The following is a 25,240-nucleotide window of genomic DNA, read 5'->3' as shown; positions in this document are numbered from 1 at the left end:
GAATTCTCGGCCATTCGTGATTGTGTGTTGTCTTCCGCAGATGGGACAACCTCCATGTCGATCGTCCTGTTCGCCTTCTTAATGGTCCACGTTCGCATGCAGACATCGAAGACAGCGCAACCCACGTTTGCGTACTCTTGTACTCCACGCGCGGATGTGAACTACAGTGGGGAAGGGCCCAATCGTTCCACAAGCTCCTCCATGAGGGTTTGGTTCCCCAGGAGCTGCTCCGCCTTCGCTGACTGCAAGAAAGCCGCCAGGTTGCTCACTCGAGTCGCGAAGGGAATGATCTTCGCCAAATTGTGCTCCCAGATCGGCCCAGCCTAAAGGATGAATTAGTAGCATCTTCCCTTTCTCGAGGGCTTCATCCTTCAGCGCCTTCAACAACCTCGGGTTGTTCTCCAATTCTCCAATTGTACTCTCTGGTCGTCTCCACGAAGCACAGGTGAAGATCGCCCACTCCTCAGCCTGCCCTCCAAGTGCCGGCAAGTCCAGAAGCTTTCGTGGCCCATATGCTCCCTGTATTCCATTCGGCGTGCGCTGGCTTCACAATGCTTGTTGCACACAGTGGGTCCTGCGTTGATGTAGCAGTCCTGAGACAGATTGTTGTTGCATCTTACTTCAAAGGTGCGTTTGTAGAGGTACGTCTCCAACAACTTATGCCCCGAAATACGGCAGCACTTGTTTAATTTTGAACATAAGTCCGTCGAGCCTTACTCTGTAAAAAGTCTTAGCTACGACCAGATATGTATAGTGCTGACCAATACTCTTAATTTCAAAGGCACTGCGTATTTCTGTAATAATAACCAGGTTCCGTGTTTTTATCGAAAACTAAATTGGCGCGATGGAATTATATTGCGCTGCATAAGACGTCAATAGAAGAGTAAATTCGAAGAGTTTCGAAAGGCTGTTAGTAAATTGGTTGTCTTTTTCCACCGCATATTTTTGTGTATTAGGCAATACGCACAGACATTACGGTGGTAAAACACCGCAACAGCATATTATGCGGTGTGAGTAATACATCCACCACTTCTTAAGCGAGTATATTTGTAGTGCTCAAATCAGGCATCGGTGCTGATCTCTGGTATCCAGGAATGTAGAAAATGTTCTTATTTATTAGATGCATTTCACATATCAACATTGTTGAGGCAATGAGCTTTTTCATTGACTTTAAGAAGTGGTGTGGCAATTTATAGACACGGTAAAGTTAATGTTTCAATTAATATTTCAGTTTAATTTCAATATATTTTGCCACACAGGGCTGTAGAGTATAAAACGAACAGCGGCAGTGTCTGTATCGAACCTATTAAGAGTTAAAGTACATCACAGCAGTACCGGTGCGATCAACACTTATTTTGTAACTGAGCTTGCTATGCAGAAGGCAAATGAGCAAGTTTCACAAAACAAAGATTTAAACAGTTGTGCTCGCTCTCTATTGAGAGAGATGAACATAGCACAAAGGGGAATGCAAAATCTATTGCTGCACACAGCAATGTACAAGAGTGATAAAATAAATAACATAACTGAATAACCAAACATTCTCACCCCGTTGGAGGTACAACATCATCCTGTTTGAGTAGAACGCAAGGTTTAGCGACGGCTCTATTGAAGATTCCAGTGGCAGTTTTGAGAACAGCAACACGTGCGACGCTATCGGGTCCAGGATTTATTACTCGAGCTAGTGGCAATTTGAGGAGTGGCAGGTTTCCGTCTTTTACTAAAACGACATCATCGATTTGAACGTCTGTTTTCTGTGCTCGCCGTTTGGAACGTTGCTGAAGAAACGTTAGATATTCACGTCTCCACCTGCTCCAGAATATTTGCTGGTAGTAGGTGATTGGCTGTCAGCGATCCAATCGGTTGAGATTTAATTTTGTTAGATCAGGCTCAGCAAACAAGGCGAGGGGGCCGTGCCTAAGAAGTGCCCTAGCCTCGTCAAGGTGTTTTAAAAGAGAAACTAAAGGTCTTGAATTGATTATGGCCGCAATGTGGCAAATGAGGGTGCGCAGGTCATCAACAGGAAAAACAGCAGGGCCATTAGCTCGGTAAAAATGATGCTTTGCTGTTTTGACAGCCGACTCCCAGAGGCCTCCAAAATGCGGCTATCGAGGAGGGATAAATCGCCATTCAATGATATCAGTCAAGCGGAATTTATGTTCTGCAGTTTGATGTGAGGTGTTCAGGAACAAACACTTAAGATCCTGAAGCTCATTCCGAGCGCCGGCAAAATTGGTGGCGTTGTCCGACCATATTCGTGCAGGCTTTCCACGAGTCAGTATAAATCGATGCAATGCATTAAGAAATGCAGAAGTGGAGAGCTCCTGAAGCAGCTCAAGGTGAACAGCTATTGTAGAAAAGCAGATAAAGATGCAGATATAGCAATTGATGGGTGCTTTGTTCCGAAGAAGATTTTTGTAAGAAAGTGGGCCGCAAAAGTCCAGACCAGTGGAAGGAATGTAAAGCTGTTGCGCGGTTCTCAGAAAGATCACCCATAATGTGACAAGATATATGTGGCTTGGCTCGAAAATTATGCATTTGCTGACTGCACTTGCAGTTGTCTTGCGACGGCCAATGGGCCAGAACTGCAGTCGAATCAAAGCGAGTAGTGCGCGAGGTCCAGAATGCAGATTGCGACGATGAAGTCGAGTATAAAGGCACGAGTGACTAGGTGCTGACGTGGCAATATTAATGGATTAATGGCTTCAGTCTGCCACCAACTCTTGTCAATTATGGGTTGTCAATGATGGGTACGAGGGATGCAATTGAGCTCTATGATTTTACTTGTCGACTGTTGAGCAGGGCATTATAGTCCTCGGTAAGGTGTGCCATCTCATGCCTCCGGTGAGATGATTAACAGTCAGGCCGGGGTGCCTGATACGATAACGAAATTCGAAGATGTATACAAAAACATGTTCAAATTTTTGTCAGGAGTTGACAAATTTACAACTGGTTTGAAAGCGTGAAGGCTCATCTCGTATCCAGCACAGCACCACAGCAGAATCTGACCTGTAATAAACAGAGATCCTCAGGTATTATTATGGCCTACCTTGGCCATAATTTACCAAAAATCTCAAACAGGGAATCACAGGGAGAACATCCCAGTTATACCATAGGCAAACAAGTTAGTTTTTCAAAACATTATAAAAAGTTTTTTTTTTTTTTTCTAATTCACTAATTCTATTTATTATGGTTTCAAAAGGAATCGTTCAGTAATTCCTCTGAACTTAACCTAATGTGTGATAAAGATAAATGAGACCAAGTGGTATCTTAATTATAAAGTACAAAAGAAAATGTAATATGTTATGTTATCCTCCGGGTAAGGAGATCGCTGGGGTGTACCCTCTTCAGTCTTCGGAGGGAGATGGGATCAGCTAGGATAGTTGCTAGTCGGTTCGGGTGGGCCATAAGCCTGTCGGCATAACGGCTGCTGTGGAAATTAATCTGATCCCCAAGAAGGGTAATTTTCAGATCTCTTTCGATGACTATGTTCGTCACGTACCAGGGGAGCCCAGATGCGTGACGTGCAGCTCTCGACTGGACCACACGGAGCCTATTAAGCTGGGATTTGGCGGCAGTTCCCCACACCTGGATGGCAAAACTCCGCGTTGGAGCGAGAATGGCTTTGATTAAAAGAGCCTTAGAGCTCATTTGAAGTTTGCTGGAGTGGAAGAGCCAGTCGAGCTTTTTTAGCTTCGCCAGTGACTTAGATTTGACCGACGTGATGTGGGCCCCCCAGGTCAGTCTCCGATCTAGATGAACTCCTAGGTAGCAGTGCGATCTAGCATTGGTGATAGGGCTTCCATTGAAGGTATATTATCATAAATAAAATTTCTTACAGCTATCATACATGTTATTTGAGAATTAATAAAATTTAGACCGCCAATAACAATACTGCAATTTGCAGCTTTCGATTTCCCTTGTAGAGTGGAAAAGCAATTTTGGCCCCTCAAAAATCAAATAAAAATATACATACATTTCTTTCGGACATGTGTGCGTGTTCACGGCCAGCAGCCAAAAATTAAACGGACCAAAAAGAAACAAAGAAATGAGCGGTATCAATCTAAAAATTGCAAGACAAATTGCAGAGAAAAATTCTGCCCTTAAAAAATCAATTCCACCATTCCGATCTGCTAAAGTCCTTGGCCTTGAAAACGATACTGATTCCACTAATACTCAGGCGATAAAAATATTGCGGCGCCTTCCGCACCAAGGGACCAGGTCCGCGATTATGTGAATTTAATTTCACTTCTTTATCGCATCCTTTTTTCTTATTCAAAAAATCAGTAAATAAACTCACTTACCCACTTTTGGGAATCCACCGACAAGAGCGCTTCCGGGTGATCTTCCTGTGGAATTCAAGGCTTAAAACAAAAGGTTAACGATAAAAAAAACAAAATAATACGGAGACATGCCACTTCCGATCTTTCTTTTCTATTCTCGCTTATTCCATTTTTCTTCTTAAATGCCCTTCAATTTTGGGCTGCACTACACTCTCTTTCTTGGCCGACTCCTAAACTATATGCGGCGTCTCGCTTTCACATACAACTTTTCCGTCTCACTGCTTCGTTAGACCGTCAGAAATGGAAGAAATCCATTTTAGCCTTCGGATTCACTCTCTATAAGCCATTCCCATGGAACTGACAATCAGCTCTGTTGACCTCATTCAGTCTTCTGCGGCCATTTCAGTTCAGGGGACCAAACGTAGATGGCGGCCCCAAACATTCTTACCCCCATAGATGACGCTGCCGACACCAGCTGCCACAAGCGCTACAAACAGCCTCTACAAAATCAGACTTATCGTGGTATCTCCCTACGAATCGACCTGGTAAATCTTCTAAATCGTAGTACGAATTCCCAAACTTTCTCCGGACCCGAACTTTCAGGTAATTCGGACCCAATTTGGCATTATACCCCGCTTGAAAATTACTCTGCCTGTAATTCTTACGAAACACTTCCTGGCCCACATTATAAGATATTACTCTGGATAAGAGGTTGTAAAGCCGCTGATTCTTATCATTTTGCTTTTTCATTACTTCCACGGCCTTATTGCTCACTAACTCCAAGGAACCCTCCCTAGCGAAAACCAAGGACCGATCTTGAATCAACCCCAAAGCTTAACAATTTATATGTAGATCCTGAGCCCGCGAAGTGCTGCCCGAACACCATATAATATGGAGTAGTTCCCAAACTAGAAAGCACCGCGGATCTCAACGCACAGCAAATACAACTCATCTCTTCGTTCCAATTTTTCTGATCTGGCCTGACGTACGACCGGATCGCCGCTAATACCGACACACCCGTTTCAGGCACCCCGAACGTATGGAACAAATCCTGTTGCAAATACATTATGACTACATTGGCCGTAAGCCAATCTTCCAACTTCTGTCTTGGCTTTAATAAGTCAGTCAAAGGCGCTGCTACTGACGCAAAATTATAAAAAAAAGTGGGGTACCAGCCAACCAACCATTCCTAAAAACCTCCGAAGACTTTTCAACGAATTTGGTAGCGGAAATCGGTCATCGCCGATATTTTTTCCGGATCCGACAGTGTGCTCTAAATATTTCACCTAACGCATGCCTTACTGTTTTCTACGTTAAGCGTCAGGCCTTTCGTCTTAATATGACCTGCAACTACTTTCAGAACTTTCAGATGTGATTCCAAGCTATCGTAAACTACCAAAGGTCGTCTAGGTAAACAAACACTTCGATTCTCAGAATCTGGGTCGAGGGGTATCTGCTTATTTCTTTCAGATCGAGGCTAGAAATAAACATAGCCTTTGGGAGGCGACCTAGAATCCCTTCTATCTGCGGGAGAGGATACGCATCTTTTCTGGTGACTGAATTCTCCTTTCTGCTATCCAAACAGAGCCGCACTTTCCCGGGTTTGTGCACTAAGACTACTGGTGAAGACCAAGCGCTATCAGACTCTTCAATTACACCAAGCTTAAGCATACGATCAATCTCAGTATATAGAAGTTTTTCCACAGCTGGAGACACTGGAAAATTCCGCTGCTTTACCGGCTTAGCATCTCCAGTATCAATTACTGGGACAGAATAGAAGTCTTTCCCAAGCCAAAAACGAAACATGAAGGAAATGCTTGTATTACTTTTTTTAGCCCGTCTTGTTGCTGTGTAAAAAGATAGTTAGTTAAAGAAGTTATTTCCATCTCCGCTGGCAGCAACTTAAACTTAGACCAAAAATCAATACCTAAATATAAATTTTGGCTAAGAGAAGGAATCAAATGCAGGTCGAGATTTTCTTCCCTTCCTTTGAAGGGGTGAAGGGGGTGCTAAATCGACAACCCTCGCTTAAACGGAATTCGACTCTTTATTATTTGCTGCCCTAGATTGCCCCCTATGACACTTACTGCCGATCCAGATACTGGATAACAGTCCCATTACTATCCGATCTAAGACGCGTATGGACGGCTGTCCTTCGCCTTATGTCGAATTGTGTTGATTGTTTTCAAAGCCATCCATCCAGTAATTTCTCATCCGCTGAGCATTTCTGGAATAGGATTGTGTGTTTTTCACATTTTACACAAGATGGCTTGCAGGTATTTGGCTTGCCACAACCAATCTTGTGCAATCTTGATAACGGTGACCTTCTTCTATATCTATATCTATAGGTCTATTAAACATTTTTTTTTTGTTTTTCTATTATATTCTGAAATAATTTTGTCAGTAACAATATTCCGTGCCATATATATACATTTATATGTCCTTATTATATGTCGTATAACTTTATTCATAAAAAGTAACATCTTATTAATAATATTTAAACGAAATAGGGTATGCAGTTTTTGCTTTTTACATAGAAGTATTAGTCATATGTGTTACATACGAGCTACCTAAAGTGTTGCTTTTTATATTAAAATTATATGAATATCTCTTGATTCCCATGTCCAAATTGCAATTGACATTATAAAAGGTTTTTTATACTGCTGAAATGTGGTCCGGAATTTCTCCATTTTCGTATTTTTCCCACATTCGTAGAAACAATTTTTCTAATCCTTTGGCATACTGTGAGCAATCAAAGAGAGGACTCTCTACGCGGGCTTTCCATACTTTTGCCCGTAAGGCTTTCAAATATTCTTTTTTTGTTCCCAGGCGTATAGCAATATTTTGATATTCTTCTCTTGTACGCGCTATTAACTCTGGGCATCCAAGGGTAGCAAGCTGAGAGGCAGCCACTCTGAAACGAAAACGAATGCATAAAATTGATATATTTTCATAAACAAACAAAAATTTTGAATAGGAAAAGAAAACATAATACAAAGCTGTATTTCAGGGGGTCACAGAAAATAATCTACTTTCTGTTATGATTTTTGGCCTGTGAATTTGTTAAGTACATCCACAACTACAAACCTAAATTCTTCATTGTTGTAGTTTAATATGAGTAAATTAATCTAATTGTTTTATGATTTTAATTAATTGCATATGCAAAATGCCTACTGCACAATCTTGCCACTTAATTCTACATATACAATCTTTTGGGTTTCGCTGCCATTTTCTTAGGTATTTTGAAAAATGTTTAAAAAATTCTATATTACTTAGCACATGTGTTATCTTTAAAATGGGCTTTATAATAATGTATCATTTGGAGTTCTTAGTACGAAATTCGGTGTTTTATTGTGTAATTTGTAGAAACATTTGTCATTTGTTATAGAAACAAGTTATAATACAAACTTTTTTTTTCATATTTTACAAAAAATACGCGAAAAACACAGAACAGCGAATTTACGGTATTTGAACTATTGTGACTAAGAATGAATTTGCAATTCTCCGAAGCAAACTTAGGTTGTGTCGGTCACTATTTATATCTTAGTAGGTGCGAACAACTTTTGATCATAATAATGGAGTAGATTAAGCAACCAGTAAAATCTTAATAATCTTTCTAAAAACGTTTGACGATCGGAGGTAATCTTTTGGCACAAACTTGAGTCACTATTTTCTTCATGCACACTTTCCACTTTCTATCTTTTATAGTTCGCGAGATCTCATATGGTGAGACTAACATTTAAAGATATAAGACGCCGATGTCAAAAGGTTTAAACCCAAGAAAAAAATGAAATTCTGGAATGCAGAAGACAACAAGAGAGAATGCTATAGTCGAAGTCCCCGACAATCAGATACCCGTTACTCAGCTAGTAGAAATACGATCGCGAATTTTCATAATTTTTCTAGGATATCGATAGATATCGGTGAGTAAAAAAATCGAGTAACAGCATGAGTAATAAAAATATGAAAAGATTTTGCAAAGGTGTGGGCGTGCAAGTTTTGGGCGGTTTGTAGGCGTAAGAGTGGGCGTGGAAAAAAGTTAAAAGAATAGATTAAAATTTCCATGACTAATAGAAATATGAAAAATATCAAAACATCTCTAGAATCTGAATGGTAAATCTCAACCTTCTAGCTTTTATAGTTCCTGAGATCTTAACGTTCATACGAACGGACACGGTCAGATCGACTCGGCTATTGATCCGGATCAAGAATATATATACTTTATATGGTCGGAAACGCTACCCTCTACCGAGCCGAGTATACCTTTTACGAGTAACGGGTATTAAAAAGACGAAACTAAGCGGGGTGATAGAAAATCTTTTGTAGAGAATTCCATGAACATACCTTGAGGCTAATGTCTCTCCTGGCAAAGTTACGACAGGGGTACCCGTCCACAAAACGTCCATAGATGTTGTATGCCCATTGCATAAAGGAGTATCAAGACATATATCAGCTAATTGACCGCGTCGTACGTGCTCTTCTTTTGCCGCAACATTGGAAAATATTACTCTATCAGGAGATATTCCTAAAAATAATATATGTTTTACTTTTATGTCGTTAATTGAAGAATATCATATTTACCAAAGTCACTGACGGTTTTTTTAATATTTTGCTCACCAACTGCTGGAAACCTTAATAACCACAAAACTGACTTAGGCACATTTTTTAAAATTTCTACCCATGACTCGAGGGTTTGTGGATCGATTTTGTATAGCTGATTAAAATTGCAATACACAACAGCGTCGTCGGGTAACATATATTGACGACGAGTAGTTATTACAATATTTTGTGGTACCTCTTCACCAGTAGCGGCCTTGTTGTTAGTTTGGGTAGTGGCCAATCCGTTTTGAACTACAACACCATTTAAAGATGTTTGCACTTGACCAGTGGCTATCATTGATACTATTTGTGTTGTATTTGGTAACTCCGCGACTTTATGAGTTATCTCGACTGGTTTTTGTGCGTTAACAACTTCTTTTATCTCCTTTACATCTGTGTTTTCAACAAGGGGGGATAAGTCTGTTGCATTTATAACCGTTACATTATCAACAACGGAAGATTGTTGTTTGTCACAGACAATAATTCGTTCCTTTAAATGTGGAAACATTTGCTTATGATCACCTATAAAATATGTGTGCGGCATATAAGATAATTTTTCACTATATTGGTAAGCCAATTCTATTGGACTAGTTACAGAATCCGTAATAATGTAATCCATAAAACTAGCCCCACTAGTACCTGGATAGCCTAACCACATTACTTGAATAGGAGCAGGGCGAAGAGCAAATATTTCATTTCTTGCGCCCTTTGTGTAGCCATTCATATTAACCAAAATATGTATGCCGTCATTAAATATCTTGTCCGCTGCCTTGCCATTGCACGGGATCTGAGAGAGATCCACAAAGTTTTCAGACTCTCGACTGATTTTGTGTCGAAATGTTGTACCATCATCTGGACTTAAGGCATAACAAAAGATTTCCACTTTTGAACGATCATGAAGACCTGGCACAGATTGCATTAAATGCGAGGTAGGATGATTCCCAAAGTCCGAGCTAAGATAACCTATTCGAAGCCTCCCCTTTGTAGGCAACTTCTTTAAGAAGTTATACGGTTTTTTATGAAGCACATGAACTTTTTCTAAACACAAATTAGCATGTCGCGCTGCAATTGCTTTCCGACAATCATGTGTCAACGGATAGAGCATCGAGTGGTGTGGATGCACGGATGGTAAACGGTTTTTTTCAAGCTGCTCAGTGACAATGCTAACCAGTTTTTTCATGCGAATATCATAGTCAGTCCAATCACAAACAATTTGCAGGCAATGAGCCAAATTGCAGTATGCATCGGGAAAATCAGGTTTTAACTTTAGAGCTGTTCGGTAAGACTGAATGGCTTCAGGAATATTTCCGGAATCTTTGTGTATGCTTGCCAAATTACTATGCGCATCTGCAAACGCTGGGTTAATTTGAATTGCTCTAGTGTAGCATTGCAATGCCCCGCTGACGTCTTGTAATTCTTTAAGAGTATTTCCCATGTTCGAATATGCATCAGCAAATGTGGGTTGAATTCTGATAGCTTCCTTATAATGCATTAACGCTTCCTTTAATTTGCCTTGCTGTTGCAAAACTGATGCCAAGTTTGAATGAGCAGCAGCAAAATCAGGGAAAACTTCCAAAGCTTTTAAGTAAAGTCGCGTAGCTTCTTCAATATACCCTTGCTCTCTCTTTATGTTAGCTAAATTATTAAGGGAATCTGCATGATTTGAACATAGTCTTAGTGCAGTGTTATAGCAGTCCTCAGCTTCTTTAACCTATAAAGATTACTTAGTTGGAGCACACCAAAAACATAAATAACACAAAATAATAAAGCATACCTGCCCCTTTTCTTTAAGGGCGTTAGCAAGGTTGCAGTACGCATCGGGGAAATTCGGTTGCAGTTCAATTGCCCTCCTATATGTATCGATAGCCAAATCAATAAGACCTTGTTCATAGTAGACGCATGCCAAATTGCCATGAACTACAGCATTATTCGGAGATAAATTTAATGCACGTAAATAGGCGGCCACAGCTCTGAAAATTATTAAATATTTTAAGATGTGTGAAGTGTTAATTTCATAAATAGGTTGTACAAATTATTGTATATATACTCGATTGCCAATAGTAATTTGCTCAAATAAATTTAAACGTACCTTTTCCATAAAACTTTTAACTGGAAAATAATTGAAAAGGTAGTTCTGCCGTTGCTTGTACATTTCAACTTATTTGTATATTTTTCGTCCGAACAGCATATTTTTATTACTGTATAAACCATCACGGATTGATACTCCATTTAAGTAGAAAACTTTTTGATACTAGTACTGTATTGCAATACAAAAAATGTACACAAATTGTCTGCCGACAAAAAAATATTTTTATTAACATACATAAGAGCACGCGTCCAATATTAGTTTCGTTTAATATTCTTTTGAAAAAAATATGCGTGTGTATATACAACACACATAAGCACGGATACAACGAAATAGATTTTTGTGACGTAAATAAACGCAAATGTTTTCACACTGTTTATCAACTGAATAGGTTAGGTTAAATAGCTTTCATATTCGAATGAAAAATGAAATCGTATTCAGATTCTTTTTATACTGTAAGTCTATAAATTATTAATTCGGCAGTTTTCAAGGCTGGATTTGCATGTATTTTATACAGTCCGATTTTTATATAAATATAATTATAATATTATAAAAGAAATAACGTTATAGTCGAATTTCCCGACTACAAGATACCCGTCAGGCTGTAACAGCTTTTGACAGTTAGACAATCTTCTAAATAATACTTGCGTTCCTTTACTTTACGACACTTCATCCCTCCGAGATATCAGGAACTATAAATACTGAAGTGTTAAGATTAAGCATGCAGATTCTAGAGACTTCATTTTTATATTTTATCATTTCTCTTTGCAATTTTTTAGATATGCCAAAAACATTTTTGCCACGTCCACTCAAACTTCCAAAGGTCTCCCAAAACTGTAACGCCCCCAGTTTTGAAACAATTTTTTCGAATGTCGAAATGCCAAACGAATGGCACTTCCACTATCATTGTAAGGGTTACCGTTACTCGTAGAGAAGAACCTCTTACTCTACTAGATTCATTGAAAAGTAGGTAACAGGCAAAAGAAAGCTTTTCCGACCATATAATGTGTATATGTCTTGTTTAGGATCAATAGCAGCAGAGTCGAGCTGGCCATGTCCGTCTGCCAGAACATCGTATGAAATCAGGATATATAGAAGCTAGAGAGTTTAAATTAAGCATACAGTTACCAGAGACACAGACGCAGCGCAAGTTTGTTGACCCACGTTGCCGCGCCCACTCGTACGCCCTAAGACTATACAAAACTGCCACGCCCACTTTTTTTTTGATATTTTTTTTTCATAAATTTATTAGTCTTGTAAATTTGTATCGATTTGCCAAAAAAAAAACTTTTTGCCACGCCCACCACTCACGCTTTACAAAAATATTTTGATATAAATTTAAAAAGTATAAAGTATGCCAAAAAGTTTTTTGGCAAATCAATACAAATTTACAAGACTAATAACATTATGAAAAACAATAGAGAATTCTATAGTCGAGTTCTGTTACTCATCAGACAGTATGAGTGCGTAGAAAAAATTGCACAACTTTCTGGGATATCGATAGATATTGGGGAATATAATAAGAAAAACTTTAAAAAATTTTCAGTGTGGAAAAAATTTTAAAAAAATTCCAAAGTGTGGTCGTGACCAGTTCGGCGGCTTTAGGGAGTTAGAGTGAACGTGGCAAAATGTTTTTTTTTTTTGGCAAATGGACAGAAATTAACACGAATAATAAAATTATGAAAAAATATCCAACAGATTTTCAAAAGTGGGCGTGGCAAAAAAACGTTTTATTGCAAATCAATAGAAAATTACAAGACTAATAATAAAGTGAAAAAATATCGACACGTTTTTGTGGTTGTTAGAGCTGTTTGTGGGCGTTAGAGTGGGCGTGGCAACATGGGTCAACATGTCTCTAGAATCTGTATTCTGAATCTCAACCTTCTGGCTTCTATAGTTCCTGATTTCGACGTTCATACGGACAGACGGACATGGCTAGATCGACTCGGCTATTGATTTTGATCAAGAATATATATACTTTATATGGTCGGAAATTCTTCCTTCTGCCTGTTACATACTTTTCATCGAATCTTTTACTTTACGAGTAACGGCTATAAAGAGACATGAACATACTAACAGAATTTATACCATCATATCAATGCCTTTTCGGTAATGTAACTTCGCAAGCACGACGTCTCGGTTAATGGACAGCTACAGTTATTGCACGCGGATTTAATAAATTAATTATTATATTAATTATATACACTAAGTGCCGAAGTTTTTTATTGCCGACTGAAGCAAATAGATGTAAGTCTTTTATCAGCTGTACCAGGGAAGTTTTGGAAATCTATGGTGATCAAGTGAGTTTCCCTCTCCGATGAAACGTTTCGAGGTCAAATTTCTTATTTCTTGTGTAGCGACATACAGGCGGAAATTGAATCTTCGAAATTCTATGCCTGGCAAAAAAAAGTTAATTTAAATTTTGGTTCGGGAAAAGAAAAGTGAAAGTCTGCTCTTAGGGAAAATGATCATAGGTAGGGTAAGGCCAGCAAAAAGTGTCGTATCCTTTCTCTTTGCTGAAACTATCCTTTTCTGAATATACTTATTTGGTTCTTATACTAGCTGACATATTCTTTTGTCAAAAGAACGCTCAATTCTCGATATTATTAAATAATGTCAGTAGCGAAAGGGTATCTGTACAGGGAAGACCACCAACCCAAATGCCGACGAGCTACAGATTCTCTTATCTTTCACCAACTTATTTCGTTAAGCATTCTTAAAAAAATAAAAAATTTATAATCTCTACAACTTGTTACGGCCCATTGCCCAGCACAGAGCTTAGTCATGTAGTTAGGCCGCAGCGAAGAAGCAGAACCAAATCTCTAATGCCTCTTCCTGAGATTTGACTACAAAGTGAGGCAAATACCATCCAATCATATTCTTTCGATTTGTAATCTTTGTTGTTAAAATGACCTAATTGCCAGACTGATATATAAATTTCTATGACTTTTTCAAAAGCTTTATAGTTTTAGTGACGAATTAAGCGTATAATAGATGTTTCTTTTGGTTAAATCCGAAAGTGTGGCTGCGGATGTCAATAAAAAACAATATTATTTGAAAACAACAAGCTAATTTGTCCAACCTTTCTACAGATTTTGACTGGATTCGTAATTTGTGCATCGTACCCTTTCAATGATTTTGGGCCCCTTTTAATTTAAATTAATAAAGATCTTATTTGTGACACATTTAATAAAACGTATTTTTTGCATTTTATTTTAATGCTTCCCATTTATATTTCAGCAGCATTTTGAAAAAAAAAAAAAAGGAATTTAGTTCAACAAAAATTGACCAGAGAAAGTGCAATAGTCGAGTTCCCTGATTATCAGATACCTGTTACTCAGCTAATGGGGAAATGCGAAATTTCATAATTTTTGTGGGATATCGATATTGGGAAATAAAATTTGAAAACAAATTTACAGAATTGTTCAATGGTGTGTCTGTGTGTTCGGGCGTTTTGAAGGTGTAAGGAAGGGCGTGGCCAAAGTGTTTATGGAATACCTACAGGAATTGGTAAGACAAACACTAAAATATGTGTCCACAAACTTGCGCCTTGTCTCTATGTTTCTATAGTCTATATGTTTAATCTCAACTTTCTAGCTTTAATAGTTCCTGAGATCTCGACGTTCATACGGACGGACATGGCCAATTCGACTCGGCTATTGATCATGGTCAAGGGTATACGTGCTTTATATGGTGGGTTTCATTTAACAGCGTCTTGGACGACCTCAACTGAACCCGAAGAAGTCCGGCATTTGTTCAACAAATGTTTAACGTTTCCGAATGAGGTAACGTTTCCCGACAGATGGAAGCGCACGACACTACTACTCCATCTGCCAGGCTGTCCATCTGCCTGCTGGACACGATTGGAAAGGTCTTCGATAAGGTGATCGCGGCCAGGCTCGACGAAGCAATAGCGACTCCGAAGAAAGTCCCCTTGAAACCAGTACGGATTCCGGAAAGGATTGTTGACGCTGGACGCGATCTCCACGGTCACAAACACGATTAAAAGAGCCATTGAAGGCTCCAGTTGAAAGGGTGGTACCAAAAACTACTGCCTGGTGGTAACGCAATCAACACGGCTGACTGGGCAAAGACTCTGGTCGTAAGCTGCTTCTTCAGCAATCGGGTGCTCGCCCTCGAATCGACATTGGGCTCCAGAGAGTTCGAGGTCACGGCCGGAGTCCCACAAGGCTCAGTCCTGGAGAGCACAAAAATCGTACTGCTGACAGTGGTCGCAAAGGAGTTGGCCGCCGCCGAAGAATCAGCAAACACAGCGGTCAAGGCTGTCGAAGCATGGCTTGTGTTGGCCTCTCAAAAAAGGATTCTCTCCTAATATCGAACAGGAAGCTCGTGGAAACCACACGCATCCACGGTGGGGGCATCATAGAAGACCTCGGAGTCCTGCTCGACACGCGCCTTTCGTTCCGAGAGCACCTCGAGTACGCCCACAAAAAGGCCAGCGCTACTGGTGGGTCTCTGTCGAGAATTCTTCTAAGCATAAGAGGCCCAAAGCAAAACACTCGGAAATTGCTGACGGGCGTTGTAACAACCGAGCTGATGTACACAGCCTCAGTATGGGCCGAAGCTTTTGCGACCAAGATGTACATACGCGGCGTCTAAGCGATTACCGACTGTTAGCGGTTAGGACAGCCTGTGGCCTAGCCATCTGACAATCCGGGTGGGAAAACTTTTCCAAAGGACGCTGGACCCACAGGCTGATCACCCACCTTAAGCGCTACGGGCATGGCACAGACGACGGCTGTACGGACTGCGGCGAAGGGATAGTAGAGGATGCCTATCTCGTCATCTTTAAATGTCATCACCACGAGCGGCGGTTAACTCCCGAGTCTTTGGAGCCAATAGTGGTGGATACCCCGAGGATATGTGAGGCAGCTTATATATACGAAGCGTCCTTCATAAAGTCCTTCGTCCTTCGCTAGAATCGGTTCCCTTATTCGGTTTCTAAATCTCCACCACCAAGTAAAGTTACGTAGTCATAGTATACACTGCGCATCATCAGATTAGCGCCCCCTGCATCACTCCGTTTCCTTTTATGTTTTGTATTTTGCCATTGCACGAAAAATCTATCAATGTTATTGTTTTTTTTTTCACTGATATCCCCTCTCTCTTTGAGGATATAAAAAAGAGGTCCGGTGAAGAACCGTTAAATTTTTAATTCCGCTTTGTTTTATTTTCGGCGAAAAATTAAGCACGTAAATTGCATCAGCAGATTAGCGCCCCCAATGCAGTTTTTAATAATTTCCGTAATTTGAAAGGCAGGACGAGAAAATTTTTTATTTTGTTAAATTGAAAGGTTTGCTTTAATTTTGCGAAAAAAAATGGGAAGAGGAACGCTGTTATCCTTTCAGGAAAAATCCGAATTCATATCTTTCCATGAATGCGGGCTGTCTTTTCATAAAATTGCAGAATAAACCGGCAGACATCGCAAAACTATAGCCAATTTTATTAAAAACAAGTATACTTATGGAAATAACTATAAAGGTCGCAATAACATTGTCTTTAACACGGCAGATCGTAGGTCCATACGTTGAATACCTTGCAATTCCCACGACTTCTCCGTCAAAATTCGAGAAAAAGTGGCGAAAAACCGGTCAAATCGTTGATTCAAAGGGTTATTAAGAAAGCTAATCATTTAAAACACGAAAAACTGAAAAAGAACCCCCTCTTAATAAATTGCGAAAAAAAAGCACGAAAACTTGAATTCTACAAGCAACGAGTATAAAAAAATTCGGTTCGAAGACGATCAAAAGTCAAGAAGTGGAGCGACAACCCCTAAATAGTCAAAGATCAGCAATAAAGCGTTTAATAAAATCCTTGGTGTTACTATACAATACTCTGCCGCGTTCCTTAGGTTAAATCACTAACATAATATATATTTAGTGGGGAAAACCTAAATGTAAGTAATGGTCTTACCTATCAAATATTCGTGCCTCCTTAAGAACGTTTCCCAAATTTATATAAGCATCCAGAAAATTGGGATCAAGAGTCACAGCTTTTTCAAAGTGATGTATAGCTAACCAAATTTCTCCCTGAGCGTTAAACACACATCCAAGGTTACTCCATGCAACTGCAAAGCCAGGGCATGTTTCAATAGCCTTTAGGTAACAGGCCTAAAAATATAATATGAGAAATAATGTTATTTATTATATGATTATTAGAATTTTGTTTGTTTGGGCTTGCTTTTGTCCATTTAAATCAGTTTAAGCAAAACTCAAATTTTTTAGTCTACTAATTTGATGTATTTTGATCTATACATACTTTGGCTTCTTCCAAACGACCGAGGGCCTTAAGGAGATTTCCCAGATCGCTGCGCACACAATACAGATCCTAAAAATGTGTACAATAAAGCATATATTTGTATAGGAATTTAAATAAAACCTTACAGGATTATATTGTAGCGCTGTAATATAAGCTTGAACAGCAGACTCCATGTCACGAGCAGCAACCAATGCAGCAGCCAAATTAATGTATCCATCAATAAAATCTGGTTTTAGACGCACAGCTCTGCGATAGTTGTCTAAAGCTTCTTGTAACTGTCCGCGCTCTTTAAAAACATTTCCTAAATTACTAAAAAAAAAGATTTTTGTAAATTACTTGTCGGTGGAAAATAATGTTCTATGATTTTATATATGTACATATAACACAGCTCTACAGTCAAAAATAAATGTACGATTAAGTAATATTTGAACAATTTTGAAGTTTGTCCTCATTTTATTCTCCAATATCTATCCATATCACAGAAAAATTATGAAATTTCGCGTCCGCATTTCCACTAGCTTTCCAGTTATGTTCTATGCTTCTCCTTAAAAAAAGTTCCAGACAGCATACTGTGGTAACTATTATTTGTAGCAATGGCAGATGCTGCTTAATTTTTTCCTAATACTTGTCGCCATGTTAATGAGAGGCTGATAGATGATTTTCAAGCGGAGATGTTTACTTCCGTTAGATTAGATGGTGCAAATGTGTCCACAGTGTTGGTCGATGCATTCAGCAACGATTTCGTTGTGTGTAGGATAATTCTGGGAGTCCTTTCCGACTTCATTGTCGATTGAGAGGGGTTTTAACACAAGGGGTTTATATTTCGAACTTAACATTATAAATGTTCAAGTCCTTTTATTTACTGCCACATGCACTATGCTTACTCGCTTAGAGCGATGTAAAAACTAAACATTCAAATTAATGATAGCATTCAAAGACTTATTTGAAATATGTACTATCTAAGATTCCGTTGCCCCATTTAGGTGCTAATAAATATCATAAATATCGTCCGTACTTCATCACCGGTCAAATTGCTGACCGGAAGCTCTCACATAGCCGACAAAGCTCTGCATATTGGCAGAGGCTGCCATGAAGCTTTTTTATGTTAGCTTTTAAGTCAGTTCCTTCTTGACATTAAAATAAATAACATTTTTTATTATACCAATTGACTGAGTCTCTTGGCCAGCAAAGACAAAAGGACAGTTACCCTTCCAACATAATCTTCCTATCTTAACATAAGAGCATTGGCTACCCAACCACATACCAGTGACTGCAGCGAGAGATCCTCCGCTGTAGTACGAGTAGACATAGTATTATTGGCAACCAACGACACTAAAATATATAAGTGAGCTTATATACCTAAATTCACCCATCAAGCTGCATTTAATACATAAAAATATTTAAATATTTTTTGCGATTTCAGGAAAAACTACACTTCAAAAAGAAGAGAACATATAGGTGTTTTAATTATTATAGAAATGCAGAATTATAATAATTAAAACACCTATATGTTTTTTTAATGTGTTATTATTATAAGATTTAAAGTATCCCAGCAGCCGCGCTGAAGAAATATTAACATTCAAATATTGATTGACTTTGCGGTTTATATTTTATTGTGTGCATTTTATTCCACTTTCTTGTATTATTTCGACACTGTCTCTCCATTTGAACTTGAATTTTCGGCATTAGCTTCGCACCCGTCTTAAACTTTTTTATCGTTGACCCTCTCCACTTTGTTCCCCGATGCATGCATTCATTGATGGGCAATTTTTTTTACCGTTCACTGTCTTTGCTGTGGCGATATTTTATTTTGGCTTTAACATATTTGTTTGTCTTAGCGGAGACCCGATCCCCGCGAACCGTTCACCTTATCGTTGCTGGACAAGGCAGCCACTTTGTTCAGCGAACCCTCGTTCAATGCTTTCGAAGCGGCGACTCAGCCCGCGCGACCCTCTGGCCCCATGGGCCAAACGGCTTGAGTATTTTGTGAGAAGTCTTAAAACTCTCCACAAATATCGGTGCAGGGGAGGTGCCTAGCAACAGCGAAGACGGTAGCACGCTGGACCTTGGACCCCGGCAAAGCGGAGAAACCGTGAACTAACGGTTCCGCGCTGGACCAGGGACTCGATCCGGCCAAGGGGACGGAGGTCGACCGGTAACGGGACATGCACAAAGTGGACGCACCGTGAACTAACGGTACATGAGTTGTACCTTGACCCGGACCGTGCGCAAAAGGAGAAATAACGGGGCCTATAAAGGGACGGCGCAAGTGCAGCCCGCGGCAGTCAGTCACAACACGCGAGGAGCCGTACGTACATGAGAACGGTCGAAGAGAGTATAGTAGGAACTAAGTCTGAAGGCGGAAGAGGGGATGCAGTCAACCAGACCGCGCGTGAGAGGAAGTAGTGAGACGGAGCGTTGAAAGAAGGAGTTCGGGAGTGAGAACGCGCGTACAAGTAACGAAAGAATAAACAGTGGAAGCGTTGGGCAGCAAGTGGCCCGCAGGAAGTGAAGGACGAGCACTGCAAGGGAAGAGTGATCCTGGGAGTGGAGGAGAAAATCCTGGCGTGTCTGAAAGGGTCAGTGGTCAGCGAAGGTGGTCCCAGGCCGAGTGTTGCCTCGCCCGTGGACGATACACCCTGACCCATAACATACTAATCCTGGCCGGGCCGACACGTCGTCCGTTGTCAAGGAGTACCCAGGACAACGAAGGAAAGGCGTTGCAGGAGGAACGCCGCAGGAGCAGCGAGATCACCGGAGGAGTCAGCTATATAACAGTAAAATAAATCGATTATAATAAGAGGGCAATCACACAAATCATAAATTTGGTGAGACGAACGCACAAACTCTCTGAGCTAGCCGTTGCAATTCGTAGCGAGAAAAAATAGAAAAATCGGGTCGTAACAATTTACTTATAAAACATACCAGCATACATAGGAGTTCTAAACTATAAGCTAGCGACTCAATAGTGAGGATTCAACAGAAAATTCTGCACTGGTGCTAACGCATCCACAACAAATAAAATTCAAGAACTGGCCAGCCAAATCGCGGCTGTTCAGATTGCTCCCGCCCGGACAGAAACGCCATAAATTCAGGTTTTTCAACCTTTAAGAATTGAGAAAATAGTCCCTTTGCAGTGAAACGCAGTTCGATTAAGAATCGACTCGATTTTACATACACGAGGTTGAGAAAAAGCTCACCTTGCTTACCAACAAGGCCACTATGTCGTACGAAGCGTCGGAAGCAACGGTGCTGTGCGAGAAGTTCCGTAACGACGCCTTGTGCGTTTTCGTTCCAGGACTTAGACGCAACCTCACAGATGTGCTGTTCGCGGCAAAGCCGAAGGACACGCCAACAGCGCTCGCCTTGGCGCAAGAAGTAGAGTCTAACCACGAACGGTACACTTTCGCATCTTCATTTGCAAAAAGCCAGCAAGATAGGGATAGGTAGTAAGCAGTATCCCAAAGTACAGGAGCGACAACAGGCCACCTCCAAAGGCCAACCCGCAGGGAAGTATAGGGCAAAACCCACACATCACTAGGCAGCACACGGCACAAGTGCACTCGGCTCCACGACAGGGTGGCTCGAGGAAACACACCGGAACCTATAGACGTTTTGATCACAAAAAAATGTTTCGTGTCCATTTTTAACCTTAAAGCTATCTTTTTTATACTTCCAGGCTTGACTTCCTTTGACGCGATCGTTGGCCAAGACCTGTTCAAACAGGCCGGCTCATCACTTTGCATAGCTTCCGGTCTGCTCAAATAGGGCTCCGAGATAGAGCAAATCGATTTTCAGACTTGGCCCGAAGTCAACTCTACCAACGTAGATTTCTCGGACGCACCTGTGTTAATTAAGGGAAGGGTGCTTTTTACAAAAGCTCGGGAATAAGAAAAAAAAACTTTTACGGTGGTAGCCACCATCCGGACGATTGACGAGGAGCCCGTTTATGCCAAATTGTACCCATATCCTATGGCAGCGGATGATTTCGACAGAAGCGGCCAATATGGGTCTTAGACAATAAGGGCACCAAAGAAGTGGACAGTAATGCGTATGGTACGTGACTTTCGCAAATTAAATTAAAGGTACCAGACAAATACCCCATGCGGAATATCTCAATGACATTGGGGAATCTCGGAAAATTCAAATACTTCACGACACTCGCTCTGAAGTCGGGCTATCACCAAATCACGCTCGCTGAACGCGACCGTGAGAATACATCATTCTCAGTGAACCAAGGGAAGTATGAGTTCCGAAGACTTCCATTCGGACTCCGAAATGCTGCACGCATCTTCCAGAGAACAATTGACGATATTCTCAGAGAGCAGATCGGCTAGTTCTGCTACGTTTACGTTTATGACGTCATCGTCGTTTCAGAAGATGCCCATTGGGTCCTAATGAGCCTATATGATGCAAACATGAGGATATCGGCAGAAAAGCCGCGTTTTTTTTTGAACTGCTGAACTGCTTCCAAAACTGGTAATTTTAGGAGAGGCGCGCTCCCCTTGAAAACGCACTTTTATACTGTTTGGAAATAAGAGACTGCACTCAATAAATTTCTGGTGCAAACAATCCTTGCTTGAGGATCTCGCAAACATTATTATTCATAATGATGTGAATACGTTCCACTGCGACTTTCATACGCCTGCCTAATCCAGGACGAAGTGGTTCGAAAATTTCCAGCCCCAAAGTTTTGGCATTGTAAAAATAGGGTCACCGACATTTTCGCGGTCGAGGACAGAAAAGAAATCCTCACCGCTGAGCACAACAGAGCTCACAGGACGGCCCAGGAAAACGTGAAGCGCGTACTCTCCGAGAACTACTTCCCAAAAATGAACCGGTTTGCGAGCGAGATAGTAGTAGCCTATTGCAAAACTTGCGCCAATGCGATTGACATCCAAGGAAACAGGAGCTCGGCCATGTAGGAAAAATTTTGCATATCGATATTGTTAAATTTATGTATGTATTTACGTAGCTGCGCAATCGAAAGACAACGGAAAAACTCTTAGCATAAGATCAACTCTTTAATTTGAAGTCATACTGAAGCGGGACTCTTATATTTTATCTCTATGCTGTCAACTGCCTGCGTGCAGTCATATTGTAACCTACTACATTAGTTCTAATAAAGTACTCAAATGAACAGATATTTTCACCATGGATAAAAAGTACTTCCTCCTGTATAGACAAGTTTTCTAAATTCGCTATGGTATAGCCGATTCCGTTTAGAACCATAGAGGATCTAAAAGCTCCCCTGCTACAACTTATTATTGTTTTTCCCAAAGGCAAAGCCATCTACTGCGACAATGAAACATCATTGAAATCGCACACAATAGTGGCCATGCTAGAAAACCATTTCGGCGTCAGCAACTCGAATGCACCGCCCCTCCATAGCGTCACCAACTGACAAGTGACCGAGGAAAAAATTAAAAACGCCCAAAATATGACCAGAAGCCGATAAAGTCCTAGTAAAGTCAAACAGGCGACCAGGCAACAAACTCACTCCCTTATGCGAGAAGAGGGGACCACAATCCTAATTAAAGGGAGGGTGGTCCACAAAGACAACCTCAAGTAACTCGAGCGCAGAGCTCAGTTGCAGTTATCTCGGAGTTTTTAATTTATTTTTTTCATTTATAGCCACACGCAAAAGTTTTAATTATTTTTCGTTACTCATAGCTACTTTGCATAATTTTTGATACTTTTTAGTGTAATTAAATTTTTTTCATCTTCTCCTTGTGGTGGGCAACTCATTTCTGAACATGCATTAATCGAAACACCCATATTACAGGTCGTTACCATCGCTTCTACTCTGTCTTCTGGCCGTGACATCGGCCCATATTACCGATTATTCCCAAGCGGATTACATTCCCGTCACTGAAGGGTAGAGTCCTAGTCTGGGAGGAATTTGCCTATTTTAGACACTCAGCTAATCTCTCTGAGTATAGGCGAGTGGTGGATGAGACCGACAGAATGGTCGACATGTTTCCCCATTCCCACATGCAAAAGCTTCTGAGCATTGATATAGCTCATCTCCGTGATATGCTTGACTCGTTGAGTGTCCATCACAGAGTAGCCAGGAGCAGTTACCCTTCCAACATAATCTTCCTATCTCATCATAGGAGCATCGGCTACCCGACCACATAGCAGTGACTGCAGCGAGGGAACCCCCTGTATTTAATTTAATATAATTGATGTATTCTTGATCAGGATCAATAGCCGAGTTGATCTGGCCATGTCAGTCTGTCCGTATGTACGTCGAGATCTCAGGAACTATAAAAGTTAGGTTGTCTAAAGTCTTAGATGCAGCGCATGTTGCTACGCCCACTCTAATTCCCACAAACCGCACAGAACTGCGACGCCCACTCTAAAGGCTTAAAGCCGGCTTGACGGCCGGTCACATCCACACTTTTTAACAATTTTTAAATTTTATTCCCCAATATCTATCAAAATCCCAGAAAAATTATGAAATTTCGCATTCGCATTCACGGCTGATAGTCTGGCAACTCGACTATAGCATTCACTCTTGCTTTCTGTTGTTGTCGAGCCATAAAGGTGCTGATGTCAAACTCATCATCGAAGTCCGAAGGACCAGGCATAATGCTGTAGTATGCACACATATCGGTTAACCACTGTATTCATAATATACAATCACATTGTATCACTCTGTTGCAATGTGTACATAAACAGTTCAGCCCAAGCGTATGTTGAGGGCAACGTACCTAATTTGCATGATCAGCAGTACTCACGCTGGCCAAGCGCTGACCGCTAATATGTGTGTCTATAGCACCCCTCCTCCAGCACCGTCGCTCGGCGACAATATATATATATATATATATGTAGGAAACGCATATAAGCGTCGCTGCGCTGCAGGCTATGCCGGCAGCTCTGCTCCTCGACTTAGGCTAAGAAACCATTGTATTTAGATCGCCAAATTATTGACGAATTAACTTTGAATGGAGCGGGACCTTCCCTGCTCCTACAAACCAATAAAGAGTGAATTCAAACTACAAACCAATCTATAAACTGGGAGCTACAACATGGCGACCGTGACAGGACACGTATAAGCTGTAGCAGAAGGAAAAGGAAAAAAGGAAGCCGCTTGTGATAAATTCCAACTTACATCAGCTAGCACTGGATGTGAGAAGATCAGCACGCCCGGCATTCGACGCTCCTCAAAAGAAAAAAAACTTTTGACCACACAACAACTTCAACAAACAACTGGAGCAAAGAAACAATGATCTGAGTGAGTAGAGTGTGAGGGTGATGGGTAAAAACAGGGGCGGAGTTCGAAATAAGGCAAAAAAGAGAATAGCGCACCTAAAGTGGCTATTATATACGAACACTCCACCGCCAGTACCATATGGTCGAAAGCTCAAAAATTACAAGCCGAGCTAGACCACTGCGTAAAATTTCTTAGTGAAACAAACCCAACCACACCCGCTCACTCAGTAAATAAAATACAATGCATACCAAAAATTAATAATATTCAACCTGCCCAGCCAAAAAGCCTTCCGGAATTTAAGAAGATCTGCCCGAAGGACTGCGAGGGACCCTTGTTCACACCACATTGTGAACACACTTGCAGGCATTGCAACACCGGCACCCAACACTAACAAGAGGACATTATCATCAACGTGGTGAGCAGCCCGCTCACTACGTCATCGAGGGCGTGTCAGCGTGCCAACACCGGCGACGCCCAGCTGACACAGGATAACGTGGTGTGCAGCCCGCCCACTACGCCAACGCGGGAATAGTATTCACACTGTGGTGCGCTATCCGCACACTACAGCAACGGTGGATCTCCAACAACAAATGACAAGAGGGAACCGACAGCGCTTCAAAGAGCGCAAAATTTTTTTTTAATAGCACTGTGTGCAAAATTTTTTTCTGATTGCACTGCGATGCATATTTTTTTTAATAATTATAAAAACCAATTGTAACATTGAGCGGAACCTTTTCTGACCGATGAGAAGTTCGGCCTGTAAAGCCAAACGAAAAT

General features: G+C 40.8%; 1 protein-coding gene across 1 annotated transcript in view; it reads right to left on the bottom strand.

Annotated features, from left to right (window-relative positions):
- Positions 1 to 6,723: 6,723 nt before the first annotated feature.
- The window catches only part of LOC117135818 (UDP-N-acetylglucosamine--peptide N-acetylglucosaminyltransferase 110 kDa subunit), a 28,397-nt gene continuing 9,880 nt past the window's right edge, over positions 6,724 to 25,240 (bottom strand). Inside the window, 7 exon segments of the mRNA XM_033296325.1 lie at positions 6,724 to 7,194; positions 8,625 to 8,805; positions 8,862 to 10,590; positions 10,654 to 10,849; positions 16,900 to 17,096; positions 17,245 to 17,313; positions 17,370 to 17,553. Of these exon segments, the coding sequence (XP_033152216.1) occupies positions 6,936 to 7,194; positions 8,625 to 8,805; positions 8,862 to 10,590; positions 10,654 to 10,849; positions 16,900 to 17,096; positions 17,245 to 17,313; positions 17,370 to 17,553 (2,815 nt within the window). The 3' untranslated portion in view covers positions 6,724 to 6,935.

Source organism: Drosophila mauritiana, chromosome 2R (genome assembly GCF_004382145.1).
Source record: "Drosophila mauritiana strain mau12 chromosome 2R, ASM438214v1, whole genome shotgun sequence".
NCBI lineage: Eukaryota > Metazoa > Arthropoda > Insecta > Diptera > Drosophilidae > Drosophila > Drosophila mauritiana.
This window is presented reverse-complemented; position numbering and strand designations above follow the sequence as displayed.